The sequence below is a fragment of the Dendrobates tinctorius genome, unplaced genomic scaffold (assembly GCF_039654945.1).
Source record: "Dendrobates tinctorius isolate UK_male_01 unplaced genomic scaffold, ASM3965494v1 ptg000028l, whole genome shotgun sequence".
Taxonomy (NCBI): domain Eukaryota; kingdom Metazoa; phylum Chordata; class Amphibia; order Anura; family Dendrobatidae; genus Dendrobates; species Dendrobates tinctorius.
This window is the reverse complement of record NW_027361696.1, coordinates 52,276,957-52,299,267: the sequence shown is the minus strand read 5'-3', so window position 1 is coordinate 52,299,267 and position 22,311 is coordinate 52,276,957. Positions and strand designations below refer to the sequence as shown.

The window sequence follows — 22,311 nt, the reverse complement described above, 5'->3', positions numbered from 1 at the left end:
TGGGAGGTGAAGAGCGGAGACAGGAGAATAAGATGGGAGGTAAAGAGCAGAGACAGGAGAATAAGTTGATAGGATGAAGCGCGGAGACAGGAGAATAAGATGGGAGGTGAAGAGCGGAGACAGGAGAATAAGATGGGAGGTAGAGAGCGGAGACAGGAGAATAAGATGGGAGGTGTAGAGAAGAGACAGGAAAATAAGATGGGAGGTAAAGAGCGGAGACAGGAGAATAAGATGGGAGGTAAAGATGGGAGGTAGAGAGCAGAGAAAGGAGAATAAGATGGGAGGTGAAGAGCAGAGACAGGAGAATAAGATGGAAAGTGAAGAGCGGAGACAGGAGAATAAGATGGGAGGTAGAGAGCGGAGACAGGAGAATAAGATGGGAGGTAGAGAGCGGAGACAGGAGAATAATATGGGAGGTAAAGAGCGGAGACAGGAGAATAAGATGGGAGGTAGAGAGCAGAGACAGGAGAATAAGATGGGAGGTTAAGAGCAGAGACAGGAGAATAAGATGGCAGGAGAATAAGATGGCAGGAGAAGAGCGGAGACAGGAGAATAAGATGGGAGGTAGAGAGCAGAGACAGGAGAATAAGATGGCAGGAGAAGAGCAGAGACAGGAGAATAAGATGGCAGGAGAAGAGCAGAGACAGGAGACTCAGACTCTTCGTTCTTCAGATTGGAGGTCGTCCTAGAGGTCTGACACCCTTCTATGACATAACTCCTTGGGAATTATGTGATGGAATTACCGGCAGAGACTGAAGTAAATGCGAGAAGTAGAAACTTGCCAAAAGATTTGGCTGAAGAAGTTGGCATAGAGGAAATAGTTTAAAAATTCTAGCCCAACACTTACTGGTTCAATGTCATTCTCAAAGTCCTCGTCCTCTGCCCCGATGATAGACACGGCCCCCATGGAATTGAAACCCTACAAAGCAGAAATATGTAAATGATAACCAGAAGCTGAAAACTACAACATCAAGAATCACGGCTAACACTGTAATATTAATCCTCGGGGAATTCAAATCCAAAAACTCTAAACTAAAATTATGGGGATTGAAGACAGTCGTGGACCAAAAAACAGAGCAAAATGTCCTGTAGAGGTTGCCCCATCCCGTCTACAGCTGCGTCCGGAGACCTGGTAGCACACCAGACACTTTTTTTAATGATCTTTTTTCTATTCCTGACAGTTTTTACACATTTTGTCCAAAACTTAGTACATGGAATCCATCAGTGAGCTTGTTCTGATGACATATGTAACTGGGTGTTAGTGAGCTTCTTCCGTCCGACTTATGACCACATCAAAGTTCAATTCAACTTTGATGTGGCCTGCAGTGTTGAATTCTGGATAATGACAGATCCCATTAGAAAGTCCTCACTTGTGGATTCTCAGTTAACTCATCCTAAAGCAAAAAGCTTGTAAAAATGCAATGGTGAAAAATGTAAGGGTATCTCACTCAACTAGCCAAACCCTGCTCTATACTAATTAGGGGCATGTTTGTCAGAAGTGCGCCTATTATACCAAGAAACAATGCCATGCTGCTCATCTGGCAACCGAAGAATGAGAAACAGAAGAAGTTCTTCAACCCTTCAAGATAACGACTCTCAAAGCCTGGAATTTTAACGAGTGCCAACGCATGCTTGAGAAGAACATGTGATCCCCAAATGTGAGCCCTTCAGTGGCACAGTACTATGGAAGTGGACACTTTCACCAGACCCTAAGCACGGGTGGCCGGGAACCATGTGGCTCCAACATATGTGGCTCCAAAATACCCAACCCATGTGATCCTTTTTGCCCAAATTCTCTTGTCTAGTGCCAGTTGTAAGGACCGGCACAGGAATACATGGTTACGTTCCAGTGGTTTCGGTCACATTCGAGAGCAGTGAAGGACTAAGGCTGGGTTCACAAGTCCGAAATTCAGGGTCCTTGTCCGGACCGGCCGTGGGTCTCCTGACCTGAACTCAACAGCCTCATAGGCATAAGAGCTGGTCAAAAAAAAACCATGGCCGGTGCAGATATCCCAGTCCATACCTAGACTGTGAATGTCACGGTCAGGGGAATGGAAAGTGTCTAATATAGGTCGGGGGCACTGGTACCGAAGGCATTTTTCTTTTTAGCAAACAGTGGACAAAACTACCACTGGGCATCGAGACACATCCTAAATTTTTGGGCTGGTGTTGACGGGCTCAAGTGGAGAACTGTCATTGCAAGGAGGCAATAATACGTTGTGGAGGCAAAGAGGGGAATTACTACTTCCAGGGGAACAATAGAGGTTATTACGATACGGGGCACACATGGGGTAATGTTACTGTGTAATTTTGAGAACACTCACTCCATCCTCTTGATCCATGTTAATGGTCTGTTGGAAGGGGGGGAGCCAGAAAGCATAAGTCACCTGCTAAGAACAAAGGAAAAATTCATTGCACGTTGTCAATGCACCATTATAATTCATCCTCAGACCCCCAACATATGCATGATCGCGGTGGAGAAAGGCGGGGTGGAGGAAGAGCGCGGATGCAGATAGTGTGCGGATGCAGATAGAGCGCGGATGCAGCTGAATTATCAACAGACTGTACAATTCTACAAGCCAACTGGACTGTACTACATTTTTTAATGTTGCATCTTCAGGGTACACATTGGCTAAAAATTTGGTTTATCAACAGCCCTGTGGAAAAAATAAAAAAAAAAAAATTTTTTAAAAAAAAACCCATTCTGGAGATCAGGACGTATTTACACAAAGGGAGATTGTCAGCTTCCAATCAGTGCTCAAACTGCCCCGCATAAAATTGTGCCGTTCATGCTACAAATCCTTTGACTCATTTTCAAATTAATTTCCCTTTACTCCAATATGCTAATTGGTTGCAGGTTGCATCCTGGGTGTGGCCAAGTTGTTTAGAGCACCTTTCTATCTAGATGACTTCCAGCAATCTCCACCCTTCCCCCTTTTCCTTGATTGACAGCGCTGTCGTCACTACAAACTTGCACATGCCGAGCTGCAGAGTACCACTGCACGTCCCTTGGAGTCGCTCTGCGAATACGACAGTCAACTCAGTGCAACTTTGATGTGGTCTGTGCGCAGAAAAAGACAGAAAGAAGAGTTTCAAACGCTCTATGTGACCATCGTAACGAGTTCACGGATGGATTCTTCGTTATCTCATTTTTCAGAAATTAACACAGGCGATAGAAGACAAATGGTGCAATTTTTTTTTTAATTTTTGCATGTGTGGGTGATGGCTGATGAGTGAGAATTAGAAAAAAAAAGGATGAGGGAGCAGAATGGACAGAGGAATCCCAGGTATGCAGGAGATAATCCCTACACTCCATTCACCTCCCATAGTCGCCCAGCACTCAGCAATGGTGGCATCGCCCAGGACTGCCACTACTGTCAGCATCACCCACCCTCCTCCCCCAGAATACCAGCTGCTGCCCAACTGGAAGGGGGTACAACTGGAATGTGCGGTTTAATCCCTGTCTCGCTTACATACAGCCAGCGCAATGCCCTTTGTGGTGCCAGCGTTAACCCTTATGCTTCGCTGGCACCACCTAGGTTAGCTCATAGAAAGTTTTGGTAGTCTGGACATGCTCTAAAAATAATAAAAACTCCTCCTCAGCTGACGGAAAACTTAATTAAACTGATTTATACACTGAAGGAAAAACATTGTAAAACCCGTAGTACCAAAATAAACACACGGCGAGGCGTCCCTAGACTGCGGCGTGGCACAATCACTGGAATCTTTACACTACTGAAAACAACCACAGGAGAAAATATATTTCCCCTGACAAATGATCAATGAAATAAATATTACTAAAAGACCATTTACAATGAGAAATTATAGTATGTTGGCTTGCAGTGTAAAGAACGGAGGTTTCCACTCTGAGTGCTACAGAAGGGTTTCATTTCTCTGCAGCACCTCCGCAGGTTAAATAAGGTACTGCAAAGCTCCCATTGAGAATGGATGAACTGACTATAAAGTGCAAGGATCTGTTGTGTCCTCCATGTAGAGACTGATTAAAATATGAGGGTGCTCAATTGAGGGTCCCCAAACAGACAGACAAATGCGCATGCACAAGCTCGTTTCTATTCACTGCTGCATTCGATTGGTCCAAATTATCGATATATGTGCCTGTATCTATCAGGCCTAAGGAAAATGTCAATCACCCATCTTTCCAATATCAAATAGCACCTTATTTAGCTATGCTAATGGGTCGCCCTCCCAGGGCCGTGGGGTACTCGGTACCGGGCCGATGTCAGGGGAATGTGTCACAGCAGCGGTGACCCGGACCGTGGCCCTGGGTGCCCAAGTCAATGGCGGAATGTATATGTAGTTAATGGAATGGAATAGTTCGTGACGCCACCTGTGGTGTTAAGCCGACGCTGCAGACATATCCTCTGGGACAGATGGTAGGATGCAGCAGTGGTGGTATAGTCCTCCACAGGCAGGGCTGATGTCCCAGGGCAGTGTAGTTGTAATGGTTATGGAGGCGCAGGCAGTGTAAAGAATGGTACCCAGATGTAGCGGTGCTGAGCAGGTTGGCGCAGGAATGAATGGAGGACACCGAGGCTTGCATTCCAAAGCTTTTCTCACAGTTTGCGGTACACAAGGGTGCCTGCCTCCGGGCCGTGTCCTCCGGGTCAGAGACTCAGCCAACCTCCCGGCCAGATGGAAAGCTCCTCTCCAACACTCCGCCAACATGTACCTTTCCTGAACGACTCCTCTATTGCGCCTTAAGGTGTGAAGATCTCCAGGACCGTGGTACTCTGGAGTTCCTCCTGTCAGATGTTCCTAACAATTCTACTCGTATGGCAGACAGCTGTAGCCTCTCTCGGGGAACCCTTTCTCCGGAGTCCTGGCTCTCTATTCAATTGCTGTTGTGCCCCAAGTCTTAGTTGGGAGTAGTGCATTTACAGCCAACTACTCCACCGATGTCTGCTGCAGAACCATAAGTGTCCATACAACCTCGGGGACCGGGCCCCGGCCTTGCGCTGAGAACCTATAGGCAGGGTTCCTCTTCTAACCCACGTCTCCTCTGTTCTCCTATTCCTTCATTCCGTACTGATCCTTCTCTCTCTTATGGAAGCTTAGGTTGCAGTTCTACGTCTTTCTCCTTTTCCTTTCCCGTGCCAGCTGGCTCAGATCACTGAGGCATCTGCAGCACTCCTTCCTCCATCCCTTCTTCCAGGGATCCCCACTCCTCCCGAGTGGCTTCCTTCCTCGCTGACCTTCTGTCTGACTGAACCTCTAATCCTACACTTTCCCACTCTTTTATATGTCTCAACTCCACCCACCTCCCAGCACATCCAGTGTTCCAAGCAGGGAACCACCAGAGGTGCTCTGCTACTCTCTAGGCACTGAGCCGCAATGTGGTTGTGCAGAACTACCCTGTTGTGTGGGGTGTGAGTGTTGGAGCGTGGAAAGGAGTTCCCACCTTACCTGGACGGTGGGGCACTACACCTTAGGAGAAGGTGCAGTACCTCTGTGGCGACTGAGCCTCAGGGGCGCCACACTAATGCTCATCCAGAGCCTCCTGGTTCATGAACAGAATGAAAGAACTACAGAAAATACTGAAACTGCAGGGCATAAAGACAAAGGAGGGTGGAAATGTGGACATTGCAGACTTCAGTGTGCAGAAAACCATTAGCAGTTGTCGCCTGGAAGCTGTCACCTGTGCAGCCAACCAACAGAATATTTAAAGGGAATGTGTCTGCATGTTTTAATATATGAAAGTAGTGGAATGACTGAACAGGCGCTTGTCTCCCAATAAAAATTACACCTTTTTTGTAGAGATTCAATGACCCAGTCATGAGAAAACTAGTGTAGAACTCGTATGCAAATCAGCCTGGAGGTGGACTGGGGGCATGTCAGAAGGTCACGGGCACTGACTGTGCCGATTTCCACATGACTTTTGTGCTAGATTTCGCATGAGTGGAACAACTGATCTCTACAAAAATTGTAAAATATTCAGGATTGAGAGTCCTCAGTAGTTGATACCTTTTAATGGCTAACTGAAAAGATGGTAACACATTGCAAGCTTTCGAGACTACTCAGGTCTCTTCATCAGGCTAGACTAATACAAAATCTGAAGAGTCACATATTTCTGCACAATACAGCCTAGAAAAAATGCAATAGATAAGACAAGTGACGTGAAGCAGAACTATCAATATGGGAGAGGGAGAAACATAAATATAAACATTGGACCAGTTCATAGATAAGGAGTCCGGATGTTTTATGGTCCTCTGATTGGGGTCTAGTTCTGTGTTGTGATGCCCCCACAAGGTTTTAAAAGGAAATTCCTTAATTGATGTAAAAAGACATAAATCCATGCGACACATTCATTCCAGCACTGAGAGTGTCAAAGTTCGTCATAAATTTGTACTCCCAAACTCGTCTCTCTCTCTGAGAATTGAAGTTACCTTTCAATACCAGTAATTTCATATCCACGCTGCTGTGATCAGGGATACAGAAATGTTTTGCCACAGGTAGATCCATTCTTTTTTCTCTTATTGTGTGACGATGAGCATTCATCCTTGTTCTAAGCTTTTGCCCTGTCTCCCCCACTAATTTTTAATGGGAGACAAGTGCCTACGATATAGGACCCAAAACGTAAAAAATAAATAAAACCTCGAAATTTAAAGGGGAAGCTCTACTCAATATCTGAATGAAGTATATGATCTGAGACATAAGGTTCTTTAAGTATATTGCTCCTTAGGGTGCTACATAATAAATATGCCTTATGGAAGCCATACGGAATTGCTGCTACACCCTATGCATGCACAGACACATCCCCGCATACAGTCTTTTGCACACACTGTACTTATACACACCAATTTCCTTCTGAAAGTCAAAAATATGGCAACTATGCAGCAGGCCAGCTGCAGATAAGGCTGAAATACCCAGGTATGTGCCCAGCCCCCTCCAGACTTTCTATCCCGATCCCTCCGTCTGCTGCTCTCCTGGTGCCCCCACCCTGGACTGACGAAGGTCCAGAGATATTCATACAATTTAAATGCACAAACATAGTCGTGGTAAGAATACACAAGTGCAATGTCAGGAGGGGGCTGGGGGGCACCAAGGGGGCGGAAAACCACAACACTTGTCTGCACTTAAAGGCAAAAAAGTCCTGGAGGGTTTTTCAGCCAGAAATTCCACCTCCATAGAAAATATTTACAAACTGGTAATCGCACAAAATATGAAATTCCGTTAGTCCGGCATCCAATAATCCAGCACAGTATGTTTCAGGAGATTTTTTCAAGAGCCATGCCGTTAAGCGTCCAAATGAAGATTTGGGAAGGGGGGCATGGTGTGGCCTGAACAAGAGGGTGTGATTTTCTGAAAGTTTCTGGAAATTCCATATAAACCACATTTTTACGCTAAATTTATTTCCAGGTTTAATGGGAATTGTATATAGTTTTTTATGACCTGTCCAATAATCTGGCTTCAGGATCTAGATTAAAGGAATTTCACGTAAAAAAAAAAAAAAAAAAAAAATGGGCGTGGGGTGCTTTCCCCATCATTCACAGAAATTCATATAAGCAGGATTTTACGCTATTTTTCAAGTGGTGTTTTATATAATTTTTTAGGACTTGTCCAATAATCCGATCCCAGATTAAAGGAATTTTACTTGGATGTAAAAAAAAATAAATTGAGCGTGGTGCACTGTCCCATGCTTCACAGTTATGAGGTGCAGGCCCACATGCCCGTCCATGCAGGACAAGGATTGCTACTTATCGCAATGGTCGCCATGTAATACTACATAGGAGCGAGACATATTTTACGTGAATATATCACCATAGTTACGCCACCATTTTTTTGGCAGGCTGCACTATGGAGATGACGACATGTCTCCTGTTTTCTGTCTGGGGTGTCGTCTTCATGGAGACCTTGTGTGGATCCATGTAATCTAGTTCAGGATCTATGTCCCACCACCTGGCCTGGATTATTTGTGTAGACACGAGATCGGAGATGTATTTGGATCAACAAGGTCTCCATGACGACACTGCACCACAAAAAAAGGAGGACATGTCAGAGTCTCTCAGTACTGCAGCCTCAGGCTTTGGGCCTGTAAATTGAAATGATCATATACCTCGGTGTAGTAGCGAGACATAGAGTCGGCCAGAAGTACCTGCGCATGGCAATGGTATACCTTGTACTTACTGGAAGGTGCACATTGTAAATTCTGACTGAAGGTGGCAAAACCACGATGGGTCATATTTGGGAACGGGGAGTAAAGAAACACGTGTGACACAGGCCAGAATGTGTACTACACCTTGGGTTCCTCACAGTTTCCCTCTTTTTACTCTGATGATAGCATTACACCCCCTTGGTGCTCTTGCCAGCAGCTTCATCAGGTCATCACCTTGGTTGGCATACAACAGTCTTGAGGTTGTTCCCAAGATTTCCATCCTAAACATCTCCATCAGATTGAGATTAGGCGATTGTGGAGGCCATGTCATCAGACACAGGCTCCATCCCTCCTCTTCTTGGTCACATAGGCCTTACTTAGCCTGGAGGTGTTTTAGGTCATTGTCCTGTTGCAACACCAATGATGGTCCATAGCTCCCCCTCCATGCTTCCTGGTGGGCACAACACATGTAGAAACCATCTGTTCATCACTTCTGAATCTCACAAAGTCATGGCCATTGATACCAAAAATCTCAAATTTTCACTTATCAGACCACAGTACAGGTTTCCTCTGATCTAAAGTCCAGTCTTTGTGTTACTTGGCCCAAACAAGTCTCAGTTTGCGGCCCTCAGTTGCAGCAATTTTGCCTTGAACGCTGCTTCTTGCAGTCTTCTCTGGAAGTGTTTGCTACTTATCTGTTCCTCATTTACCAGAGCTTTTATCTGGGGTGCTCTCAGTTTGTGGTCTCTGATGAATTTATCCTCTGCAGCAGAGGTCATTCTTGGTCGTCCATTCCTGCAGAGCCAATTTCATCATAGCACTTGACGGTTTTGATGACTACACTTGAAGATACCTCCAAGGTTCTAGCAATTTTCCGGATTGACTGACTTTTTTGTCTTAAAGTAATGATCGACTGTCATTTCTCTTAGTTGAACTCGTAACAAGGTGGAATGGTTCATTGCAATCCATTCTAGGTGACGACCTGAAGAAGCTGCTTATGAGAATGTTGAGGGGGGTGTAAAGTGGTCATCAGAGTAAAAGGGGGAATATTAAGGCTTAACATACATTCTGGTTGGAGTCACAAGTGTTTCTTTACTTCTGGTTTCCGTATGTGTTCCTTCATTGTTTTGCTGCTTTCAATCTAAATCTATAGTGTGCACATTCTAATAAGAGCAAGGAGAACCATTGCATGGGCAGATGTGTCCAAAATATGACCGTTACACTGTAGCTGCAACATACAGATTCTATACGACAAGCGTCTAAATAGTTACTGAGTGTAGGGGGGTATTCACTTTTTTTTAACCAGCTGTTTATTGTCATACGTGCTATATACTAGACCAGAAGCTAGAATATGTTAACATTACATGTCACAGTCAGCACCATATGTCGGCTGTGAACAGGCACCATATACAAGGCCTAAAAACAACATACAAAACACCACCTATCCCACACACCTCCTGAGACAGTATATACAATCACGGCGCAGCCCATGTGAACACGAGCATATACCCCTGAACAAAGCGCTGCTTCACACAGCCCAGAAAGATGATAAACATTATCTAACACGGAGAACCGAAGGGGCCCTACACTGCCAGACTGCGACTTAAAAATCAGAAACCAGGACTAGAAGGCATTTTGCAGACGTTGCCCCTGTGCACTGATGGAGGGGTGGGGACAAGTTGCACATCACATCCACGTGCAAGGATTGTTAAAGTGTGGGGGTATATACCCTGAATTTCTCATGCTCTCCACTATGCAGTAGGGCCTACCTTATAGAAGACCAAATAAAATGGAAACATAAAATATGAAGTGATCACTTTGTATTTCTCTGTTTAGTAGAGACTCAGAATTATTTAGGCTCAGTTTTAATGCGTTTTGTCACGTGTGGTTTCAGATTATTTAACAGTTATGTGAACCAGCGGGCGCAAGAGAGGGAGAGCACGAGCCAGCAAGGTCAAGAGAGGGAGGGTGCGAGCAAGCGAGGTCAAGAGTGGGAGCGCACGAGACAGCGAGGGCAAGACAGGAAGTGCGTGAGCCAGCAAGGGAGTACGCGCAAGGCAGCTTGGGCAAAAGAGAGGGAGCGTGCGCAAGGCAGCTTGGGCAAAAGAGAGTGAGCGCACGCAAGGCAGCTTGGGCAAAAAGAGAGTGAGGGCGCGCAACGCAGCTTGGGCAAAAAGAGATGGAGCGTGCAAGGCAGCTTGGGCAAAAAGAGAGTGAGCGCTCGCAACGCAGCTTGGGCAAAAAGAGATGGAGCGTGCAAGGCAGCTTGGGCAAAAGAGAGGGAGCGCGAGCAAGGCAGCTTGGGCAAAAGAGAGGGAGCGCGCGCAAGGCAGCTTGGGTAAAAGACAGGGAGCACGCGCAAGGCAGCTTGGGCAAAAGAGAGGGATTGCGCACAAGGCAGCTTGGGCAAAAGAAAGGGAGGGTGCACAAAGCAGCTTGGGCAAAAGAGAGGGAGCGCGAGCAAGGCAGCTTGGGCAAAAGAGAGGGAGCGCACACAAGGCAGCTTGGGCAACAGAGAGGGAGCGCACGCAAGGCAGCTTGGGCAAAAGAGAGGGAGCGCGCGCAAGGCAGCTTGGGCAAAAGAGAGGGAGGGTGCATAAAGCAGCTTGGGCAACAGAGAAGGAGCGCACGCAAGGCAGCTTGGGCAAAAGAGAGGGAGCGCACGCAAGGCAGCTTAGGCAAAAAAGAGCAAGAGATATTGCAATCCGGGAGGGGGGGTGGGGTGGATAAGAGAGCGTGGACCAGGTGGAAGGGATACAGAGAACACAAACAAGGGTGCAAGAGAGCGTGAAACAGATATAGGTAGAGAGAATAAACCACTGTAATACTGTGTGCGTGGTAAACACAAGAGGATTTAAATATCTGCAGAAAGTCAAATATATCAATACAAAGTAGAGGAACTTTGATAGAAAGTGGAGCCTCCACCATCCGATTACCACTCGCTGATGAGCCGGAGGTTGTGTTAAGATGGAACGTTAGAAGCCTCCAGGCCCGAGGACGGCATTGTGGCATGAAATGCTTGCTCCGCAGCTCGGTGCTGCCATTTGTCATGACATCACAATACCATGCACAGCCAATAAAAAAGAGGGAAACCCCACAGACATTAATTATCGCTCTTGGCTGCGGTCAGAACAGTTTGGAAGTGAAGCATTGTTGAAAGCAGATGTCTGGCTACCAATATATCCACCATATTAATGATTAAACCGCACTGACACTGTAATACACAAATTATACAAATACCTGCACACCGGCAACTGCTAAAGAGACATAAACTATGAAGTCCATCTTCTCCACATTTGTTCCATAGTCTGATTTTTTTTGTTATTCCCAATTAGGGCCAAAAAGAGGTTAAGATGATAATAATAATAATAATAATAATAATAATATAAAAGCTTTAAACTCTCATTTCCTCACCACATCCAAGTAAGAACAGGCAAGTGTAAACTTTTTTTTACAAACCCTTCTTCTCGTCAATCCAGGCAGTTTCTAAAATATTAGACGCAAATCAAACATGCCATCCGAATTTGGAGCAAATTAACCCAACTAAAATTTCAGGGGAATTTTTCCCATCGACTTCTTTCCATTTAATAGTAGGAAACACGTAGTTTAAAATATATTAAAAAGTTCAGCTTCTTTTTTCTAAAAAAAAGTAGTTAACCTTTTCGAAGCTGCGGCATAGAGCTCGTGATGTTTTGCACTTGTAAATCTCTTACTACAGATGAAATGGTGAACCCAGTTGCTTAATGGATTTTTTTTTGTCATGATTCCTTTCTGCATATATTGTAATGTAAGCACTGAAAAAAAATATGTATATTGCACCAGGTAGTATGAAGCTGACTGGCACACAGGTACCCACATACATGGGCACAGTGAGTCACAGTCCTGCCAGCGCCTCTGACTGTTATTACAGGGTCCCAGGCCTCTTCTGGCCTGAACCTCACCATGAATAACCCATCTGTAAGAGCACAAAAACCTCTCAGTGACTCAAGAGGAAAGGGAAAAAGGTAATTTAAGATGCCCAAGTTGCCATTCCACCCAGTGGCTGGTGGAAAGAGGAACACCCAGCCTCGTTTCACAGGAGACAGCTCACAAAACCTCCATTCTGTAGGCTGCTGGTGAGCTGGCCGGAGCTCCACAGACGGTCACTGTTAGGAGGTTGGGGCTGTGATCACATCATCCTGGAAGGAGCCCAACATCTGAGCGCATTATTGTCCACAGCTACCTCTCAGCATACGCTCCATGTAATACAGCGTGCCATTGTTCTGACACAGCTGACGGGCACATTACACAGCGGAGCCCCTCACTGCTGCAACTAGAGACTAAAATACACAGCAAAGGTCAACAAATCCTGAAAAAAAAAATATAGTCCTCATAGTAAGGAAAAAATTATAGAAAAAAGGGAAATAAAATAGATGAGAAAAAAAGTAAAATAAAGTCAAGAAAAAAGTTAAAAAAAGAGCTGAAAAAACAGTCAAGAAAACAGTCAAGAAAAATAGAGAAAAAAAAGCAAGAAAATAGATAAATAGATGGGAAAAAAGTAAAATAAAATCCAGAAAAAGTCGAGAAAACAGTTGAGAAAAATAGAAAGATAATAGACAAGAAAAAAAAATTGAGAAAAAGTCAAGAAAAAAGTCAAGAAAAATGTCAATAAAAGGTCTATAAAAAATAAAAGAGAAAATAAAAAGTACAGAGAAAAAGTCGAGAAAAAGGTCTAAAAAATAGTTAGGAAAACAGTCAAAAAAAAGAGAAAAAAGCAAGAGAATATAGTGGGGAAAAAAAGACAGAAAAAAAAGTCTTGGAAAAAAAGTTGAGAAATAAAGTGGAAATAAAGCAGAGGATAACAGTTGAGAAAATAGAGTTGATAACCTTGCATTAACTTTGCATTATTGTATTGGACATAAGTTTGCCAAGCTGCAGGTTTTTACTGGCTGATTTGTCCGGATAAACAAGGCGATCTACACGCTACATAAAATTTATCACGCACACGCTGCGTAAAATGTCCACAGCGCAATGGTAGGTGCACACAGTTTCTTTCCGCGTGAAAAAACGGGCGTTAAAAATAATGTACATATGCAAAACAATGTCAGAACGACTTGCTGCGCAAACTTTCCATCTTTTGTAACTGAAAGTTGCGGAGTGACTAGAAGTGACCTGACCATTCTACTTTATATGAAAATTTCTTTAAAACAGATGCTGGTGGCAAAAATGTCCAAAAAGCCGCCAAAGAAGGCGTTTCAGGAATTGCTTAATGCGTTTTATACATTAAAATCTATACGGGTACGCTCACGTCTACAAGATGCGTTGTGCACATACCGTGAGGTCACACGCACACGATCAGGATCTGGTCAGTATTTTACATCAGTACTGGTAAGCCAAAACCAGGAGTGGAACAATCAGAGGAAAAGTATAATAGAAACCCGTCACCACTTCTGGATTTATCACCCACTCCTGGATTTGGCTTACAAATACTGATCAAATACTGAATGTATGAACGAGGCCTAAATGTGCAAGAGCTGCGGGTTTAAGATCCTCAGCATGTCAATTTATGCTTCAGAAGTCAGTGCCAATTTCATACAAAGGGTGAAATGTGCAACTCCATCGCACATTCTTCACAATCCCGCTGCGGATATTACGGCAGGACCTCTGATCCGGGAGGCGCGGATTTACCAAAACTGCAAAATTAAAAACCAAAATTTGTGCATGCGAATATTCACTGTAAATTTTATTTCTTACAATGCCAAGGGTGAAATTTGGCACAAATATACAGCATTTGTAGAATAAAATCAGCAATATTTTTGCTGCTGGAAACATCTGATGGGAACATACCGTAAGTGACTTTGCTTGCTGATCGTGACAGTTTGGCTTTAGAGACCCCCCCTTCCCCGTTGTTCAAGAGATCAAAGCATCCCTCCGCTCTCATGACACTGGCACCTTCTCTCTAACGGCTCCTGCACATGGCCGTATTTTTGGTCTGACAAAACATCAGATCGCAGTAAGACCAATGTTTTTCTACGGGGCCGTGCACGTCAGATTTGTTTCCTCGGACCGGCTGCACGCCCAAGTTGGATCAGACATTCAAATCACACTTGGCTAGGCAAGTTAATGAATACGTAGGAAACATCGGGTGGGAAACAAAAGACTGCACTCGGAAGACATCTGAGTGCAGATTGATTTCCACCGACTCACACAATGGAGAAGATGGAGAAACTTTTTATCTCAATCTTCTCATCGGATCACACTCTGATCACACCTGTCAGAGTCTGATGAGCATAATCAGAGTCAAAAACGATTGCGTGACCCTAGGGATACTAGCGATGTGATCCCCACATGACAGTATACTACAGCAACATACAACCCCTAGTTAGAATACGGCTTTAAATAGAATGGTTCCCAGAAGATGTCAGACACAGCCAACTGCACATCTTTACCATTCCCAGATTCAGGCATTTTTTGGCACCTCGGTACAGTATCTTTGAGCTCATTAAGGAGCAGAGGACATGAACCTTCCCCTTTGTAATAAGGAACCGCACATTCGGCAATTCCCCTAATTTGCTTCTCTTATCAGAATTGCTTCCTTTATGGCTGGGAACAGTTCTCATAGCAATAGAGCAAAAATACTGGTACAACATGTGCCTGCCATGACGCCCTATCTAAAGTGACAGACGACAGTATCCTCAGCAGATGAGAAGCCAAAAAGTGACAGTTCTTATCTGTTGTCACTTCCCTCCATCTATTACCCCTTCCCCCTTCTTCCGGAGACAGTGTCATCTTGAAGCAATACAGCGGCACAATATCTGCATGGGTTATCTGAAACTGTGCTGTATATATAGGAATCCCCTATAAAATAAAAAAAATTAAAAAAAAACAAACTACAGTATATACAAGCACAAATGGTTTACAGCAGCCATGAAAGATGAAGACACTGTTAGGGGTGCTGTCTTAGAAGATTGGGAACCAGGGGGCTCTAGAGGATGCCAGTTTGTAGGGAAATTCAATGGGTGGGACAGCGGCTGGGGCCGAAGAGTTAATGGGAGTATTAATATTGCGGATGTAATTTATACAAATATTGACCTTAGAATATTTTGACACCTAGACAAATATTTAAATCTGTATGGAGTAAAAAACAAAATTTGCAAATAATCTGCATAAGTTTACATTTAACTTTGTCAGGGATTTCACTCCATGCATTGCAAAGAACCAAAGGCGATTTCGGTCGGGCTTTGTAAGGAGCATGTGCCATTTGGTAAAATCTCATCCACAATGGATTAGGAAAATACAGATCCACAAAATGTATCTTGTATGAACATGATGTTACATGCCTTTACTTAGGCTGTGTTCACACAGAGATTTTTGAAGAGCATTTTGAATCCTCTTGGAAAACTCTACATCTTCCCTTTGCTGCTCATATGAGAAATTTTTTGAAAAAAAAAATGCTTATCACTTCTTTAAGAAGTGGATCCTACTACACAATAGTTACATACACTCACTGGCCACTTTATTAGGTACACCATGCTAGTAACGGGTTGGACCCCCTTTTGCCTTCAGAACTGCCTCAATTCTTCGTGGCAGAGATTCAACAAGGTGCTGGAAGCATTCCTCAGAGATTTTGGACCATATTGACATGATGGCATCACACAGTTGGCGCAGATTTGTCGGCTGCACATCCCTGATACGAATCTCCCGTTCCACCACATCCCAAAGATGCTCTATTGGATTGAGATCTGGTGACTGAGGAGGCCATTTGAGTACAGTGAACTCATTGTCATGTTCAAGAAACCAATCTGAGATGATTCGAGCTTTATGACATGGCGCATTATCCTGCTGAAAGTAGCCATCAGATGTTGGGTACATTGTGGTCATAAAGGGATGGACATGGTCAGCAACAATACTCAGGTAGGCTGTGGCGTTGCAACGATGCTCAATTGGTACCAAGGGGCCCAAAGAGTGCCCAGAAAAAATTCCCCACACCATGACACCACCACCACCAGCCTGAACCGTTGATACAAGGCAGGATGGATCCATGCTTTCATGTTGTTTACGCCAAATTCTGACCCTACCATCCGAATGTCGCAGCAGAAATCGAGACTCATCAGACCAGGCAACGTTTTTCCAATCTTCTACTGTCCAATTTCGATGAGCTTGTGCAAATTGTAGCCTCAGTTTCCTGTTCTTAGCTGAGAGGAGTGGTACCCAGTGTGGTCTTCTGCTGCTGTAGCCCATCTGCCTCAAAGTTCGACGCACTGTGCGTTCAGAGATGCTCTTCTGCCTACCTTGGTTGTAACGGGTGGCAATTTGAGTCACTGTTGCCTTTCTATCAGCTCGAACCAGTCTGCCCATTCTCCTCTGACCTCTGGCATCAACAAGGCATTTCCGGCCACAGAACTGCCGCTCACTGGATTTTTTTTCTTTTTCGGACCATTCTCTGTAAACCCTAGAGATGGTTGTGCGTGAAAATCCCAGTAGATCAGCAGTTTCTGAAATACTCAGACCAGCCCTTCTGGCACCAACAATCATGCCACGTTCAAAGGCACTCAAATCACCTTTCTTCCCCATACTGATGCTCGGTTTGAACTGCAGGAGATTGTCTTGACCATGTCTACATGCCTAAATGCACTGAGTTGCCGCCATGTGATTGGCAGATTAGAAATTAAGTCTTAACACACAGTTGGACAGGTGTACCTAATAAAGTGGCCAGTGAGTGTATATGACATAGTTCCATAGGTTGAAAAAAAAAAAAAGCCCCCGGTCCATGAAGTTCAACCTTTCTCCACCAATTATACATTTTTTTTCCCACTAAATTGTCTATAACCCCCAATGTTATGCATTAAGGAAATCATTCAGCCCTTATATAAAAGCTGTTATACTGTCGGCCATTACTACCTCTTGTGGTCACCATTCCACAATCTTACTGCTCTTTCTGTAAAGAATCCTTTCCTATTTATCTGCCGGAATCTCCTTTCTTCCACCCTTAAAGGGAATCTGTCACCGGAAGCTGGCGGCCTATGTAAATGGCCTGTGTCTGGTCTGATGGGCGTTTCTTCTTCTTTCTCCACCGCATCCGTAGCCTTTGACGTTATTAGAGAAGTTCAACTCCATAGTTCGCGCGTGCGCAAAGCAATCTTGTTTCGCGCACGCGCAGTATTCTTTGCCCAACTGCGGGAAAGCCGAAAATCATTACTGCGCATGCACTGTTTCACTATGTCCTGGAACACAGCGAAATACTTCCGGGACATAGTGTTCCGGCGCATGCGCAGTAATGATTTTCGGCTTTGCCCGCAGGTGGGCAAAGCATACTGCGCGTGCGCGAAGCAAGATTGCTTTGTGCACGCGCGAACTATGGAGTTTAACTTCTCTAATACTGGCAAAGATCACGGACGGAGGGCCACTGATGGGGTGGAGAAAGAAGAAGAAACACCGCCCATCGGACCGGACACAGGCCATTTACATAGGCCGCCAGGTCCCGGGGACAGATTCCCTTTAATGAGCGACCCTTGACGGAATCCATTGCAAACTAGGCACTGTCCAATCAAAAAGCTGGACTATTATAGGTATAAGTCGTCCGCGTGAAGAACACTGATTTTTTTTATAATAAAAAAACCAGACATCTGAATGAGGCCTTAATGTTTTGTTATCTTTTCCTGAAGAGGTTTTTTTTAGGTTATATTCACACAATGATTTTTTTTTTCCACTAGTGTCCGTTTTAGTAGTGCACTTCAAAAAAAGCCAGAAAAAGTTCTAAGAAAACATCCAAAAGAATCTCCCTGTTCGTTCCTTTTGTTTTCTACACCCAGAGACTCTCTGACGAGTTTTCGGAGCAGAAACCGAACGTTTTGAGCTTTCGAGAGTTTTTTTTTTTGCTTTCCCGTTGACTTCTAATGTAAATTATGGGGCATCTTCCATGCGGAAAACACCTGAAAAATATACACATCACATATTTTAACTACCTGATACTTTTGGAAACCTAAAGGGTCTAAAAACGGAAAAGGTAGAAAGCTGGAAGTATGAACAGCAAGTTGTTTTTACATAGAAAAGTATAGGAAGAGTCTTTCCAATGTTATCTGAAGGCTTTTCCAGAGCAGACCTGCTAAAAAAAAAAAAATGCATGAAAAAACCTGCAGTGTGAACATACCCCAAAACTTCTTAAAAAAAGGAGTTTTTTTTCTAGGTGAAAAAATTATTTTTGAATGCCTTAAAAAGGTTTTTGTTCGGCCATACTGAACATCTAGGCGCCATGGATGGGGTATAAATAACAAATTCATGTATACTCCCATGCCATCACCCACGTGGACCCCACTCCAGTGGCCTGCAGCAGCACCAGACACCATGATGCCACGGTCTGTCGCAGCTGTAATCTGTCCAGAACGGCGCTTCATCAGAATAGCATCCGATCATGCACCATTCTAGTCACCTGACCGTTACAGCCAATGACAGGACTCGGGCCTTACAATAGAAGAACAGTGAAATCATGGCTTACGATGCGGGTGCAGATCCCCTAAGTGGTCAGCACTGAATCAAGAGCAATGTAATATTAGGGAATTCATATTTTATTAATTGGCTAACAAGTGACGGAGGCTTCATAGATCAAAACGGTATTGTAGTAATAGTGTGTCAGTTACCCAAAGCAACCAATCACAGCGCAGCTTTCATTCCACCACAGCTGTTTTAAAATTGAAAGCTGAGCTCTGATTGATTGCTATAGGCAACAAAAGCCTTTCTACTCTCAGATAAATGAGGCCTATATTTTATATGTTAAAGAGCCTAAAAGGAGACTCACGATTATAGACGGCCGCTACCTCAGAGGTTAACGAGTATTAACCAGACTGCAGAGCAAACTTAAACATATAGTGCGGCCCAGCGAGGGAGGAGTGTGCGGCCACAATAATTACCAGGAAGCAAAGACCTGTAACAATGTCAGGAGGTGGTCAAGGCCAAACAACTGCTTTCTGCAAAGAGCCATTGTCTTACTGCACATGGTAAAACACAAGCACCCCTGCCATCACATTTCATTATTAAAATGGTATCTCAACCAGACACATGTACGCAGGAACGGACTGGGACTGATATTCAGCCCTGGCATTTGCAATCACACAGGCCCATGCTGTCCCCGTCCCCAAGCACCAGATGGGATATATTACTAATATTATTCTGGATGGAGGAAAGCAAGATTTACTACCAGACCAATATTTCTAATGATACCCGTGGCCTGCTGGGGTAAGTGACGGAGTCAGTGACTTTGTGCTCCATCACAACTCTTAACAGTATGGGTGTCTGGAGAACACAGATTCTGTTAACAACGTAGCAGACAAGGCAGCCCACGAGCAGACAGACCCTTCTGACATTTGCAGAATTGCCAGATGGCCAGTCTGGCCCTGCATGTACGGCAGATTAAGGATGTCCTGACATAGGCAAATAATAATGATATGTAGATGACAGGGTCTGATCAGCTCCAAATGGGCAGGTCTTGTGGGGTGTTCCCGGTATACAGCGTGTCCCTGGTATACGGCGGGCCTTGTGGGTTGTTTCTGTTATACAGCAGGTCTTGTGGGGTGTCCCCGGTATACGACAGGTCTTGTGGGGTGTCCCCGGTATATGACAAGTCTTGTCGGATGCTCCCGGTACATGACGATTCTCACTGGCGGACATAGACAAAAAAAGGGCCCCTGTGCAAGAACAGTATATGGGCCCTTTGCAGCCCAAGAGCTCCTAAAAATGCAAAATTTCATCTGCTCTGGAGGTAGAAATGAGCCCCCTTACCTCTTGGGCACCTCAGGTAGCGCCAATGATATGTCCGCCCCTGTCGGATCCTGTGGGATGCTCCCGTTATATAGCAGGTAGGGTATCCTCAGTATATGGAAGGTCTTGTGGGGTGCTCCCTGTTTACGGCAGGTCTTGTGAGGTGTGATCGGTATAAAGCATGTCTTGTGGGGTTTCCCAGGTACACGGTGGGTCTTGTGGGGTTCTCCCTGTATACGGCAGGTTTTGTGGGGTGTCCTCAGTATACAGCAAGTCTTGTGGGGTGTTCCTGGTGTACGGGGGCTCTTGTGGGGCAGTCTCAGTATACGGGAAGAAGTTATTGTGTGGTAGCCCCTGTATTTGTTGTCATAGACTTATCTGTGAAACTGACAGCAGCTGGATGCAACATGGGAAGAAGACGAGTTGGCAGGGCCATTTGATGACGCAACGTCCTGGTGGAAACCTTTGGTCCTGACATCATGCAGATGTGAAACTGCTTAACATTGTACAGATCACGCACCTCCTTAATGGCACTGGGGTTCCCTAATGACAGTACCTCAGTCAAGAGATAATGTCGATGAGGAATGGAGGAACATAACAACGAGATCAAGGTGATGATTTGTCTCCAAATTCCCAGATCTGAATTCAATGGACGATCTGTGGGATGTCCTATAAAAACAAGTCTGATCTATGAAGGCCACAAATACAAGGATCTGCTGCTAACGTCTAGGTATAAGATACCACAGGACACTTCAGAGGTCAACAGCTCAGAGCTGATTTGATGGCACGATGAGAAGCCCACACAATATGGCAGGTGGACGCCGCTCGCTATATATTTCATGCTCTCCTTCCTCACATCTCTATTTGATAAAAGGGAATCCATAAGGATGAAAATCCAGTCCCAATTTATTCAGTTGCCAAACCTGAGAGTTTGTTACAATGTATCAGTGCAGATGTAATGTATCAGCCTTGAGTTGCTGTAGCTCACAGAGGATTATGGAGACTAGACAAGGCCTAAGGCTATGTGCACACGTTGCGGATTCTTCTGCGAATCCACAGCGTTTCTGGCCCTGTGGGTCCGCAGCAGTTTCTGCTGCGTTGTATAGTACCATTGCTTTTAATGGCAATACCAAAAACGCTGTGCACATGCTGCGGATTTTTCCGCGTGGATTTCCTGCGGGTTACAATCCGCAGCATGTCAATTCTTTGTGCGGATTCCGCTGCGGTTTCACACCTTCACCATTGTAGAGGTGTGAACCGCAGGCTAATTAGCAGGTAAACCGCAGGTATTTTGACCTTTGGATTTACCTTTGGATTTTTCAAAATCCGCGTGGAAAAATCCACAGCACTTCCAACTACGTGTGCACATAGTCTTACATGTTGGAGAACTGAAAATTACCACGAGTCAGGTTCAGGGGATAATTTCATAAACTTTGGTAAAAAGAAAAGTAGTCAAGAAAGAGTCAAAATGTCAATCTGAAGACAGTGCAGTCAGTGTTACTAATGATGGGGGATGCATAAGAAGATTGAAGAAGCTCCAGGAGCCCAATGCTTTAAGAGAGGACCCCTATGAAAAAAAAATCATGTTGGATCCCCTTTATGGCATACATACACCCTACTAATTACTTCTTTAAGCCCCATAGAAGTCTATGCAACCACTACAAAGTTGGCAAGTTTCATAGTGCAGTTTTCATGCCACATACATCTTGAAATGCAGATATTGCAACTCCCCATGAGTGAAGTAATCACAAAAGGGCCTTTTTTCTACTACCAAAAAGGACCACATTACCAAGAAACTCCTTGTAAACGTCTTCACAAAGCTACTCTTCTAGGGTAGGACGCTCCTTCAGCATCAAGCTTTGTATATGGAAAATATGACAAATTCTGAAATGGTACAAAGAGGAAAGAAAGAAGCTACATAGGAGTCTACATAAAGTGAAAGCGGCAGCCCCCTGACACCCCCCGGAGAGGAGGATGCCAGGACCGCAGAGGTCTCTAACCAGTAGCTCTGTAGTTAGGAAACTACTACTCTCAGCATGCACCCAATAGCCTGCAGCTATGAAATGCAAAGTATTCCTCTTCTCCTAGAGCCAAGACATGGACACTTATCAATTTTGGTGCTTTTCAGAGCTGTATCTTTTGGAAGAGAAATGTACCCCGACACCTAGCATAGCCTTGAGCGTGCAGATTTCCACTAGGGCAATAGTACTGTAATAAAAACAATGACAATCAATAAAGTAGACATTCTGTAAAATATACTTAAAGGGTTATTCCCAACATATACAGTAAAATCAACACTTAGCAAAGGATAGGTGATATCTTGAATATCAGGGCAGGACCAACAGCTGGGACCCCCCACCGATCCAGAGAACTGACGGAAAGGAACAGTAGTTGATCACTGCTCCATTCCTTCATTTGGACATAACCAAGTTCATTACTTAGATTTTCCCGCCAGTCTTGTAGAG

The 22,311-nt window shown here is 44.5% G+C and overlaps 1 protein-coding gene across 10 annotated transcripts in view; it reads right to left on the bottom strand.

Moving 5' to 3' along the window:
• The window catches only part of ARHGEF1 (Rho guanine nucleotide exchange factor 1), a 98,395-nt gene that overhangs the window by 70,689 nt on the left and 5,395 nt on the right, over positions 1-22,311 (bottom strand). For 8 of the 10 annotated variants that reach the window (XM_073570690.1, XM_073570691.1, XM_073570688.1 and 5 more), the window contains exons 2-3: positions 2,325-2,390; positions 848-919 (exon numbers count right to left, since the gene is read on the bottom strand). In XM_073570690.1, the coding sequence (XP_073426791.1) occupies positions 848-919; positions 2,325-2,342 (90 nt within the window). In that variant the 5' untranslated portion in view covers positions 2,343-2,390. The remainder of the gene's footprint in view (positions 1-847; positions 920-2,324; positions 2,391-22,311) is intronic. The other 2 variants (XM_073570689.1, XM_073570693.1) reach the window with 2 other exon arrangements.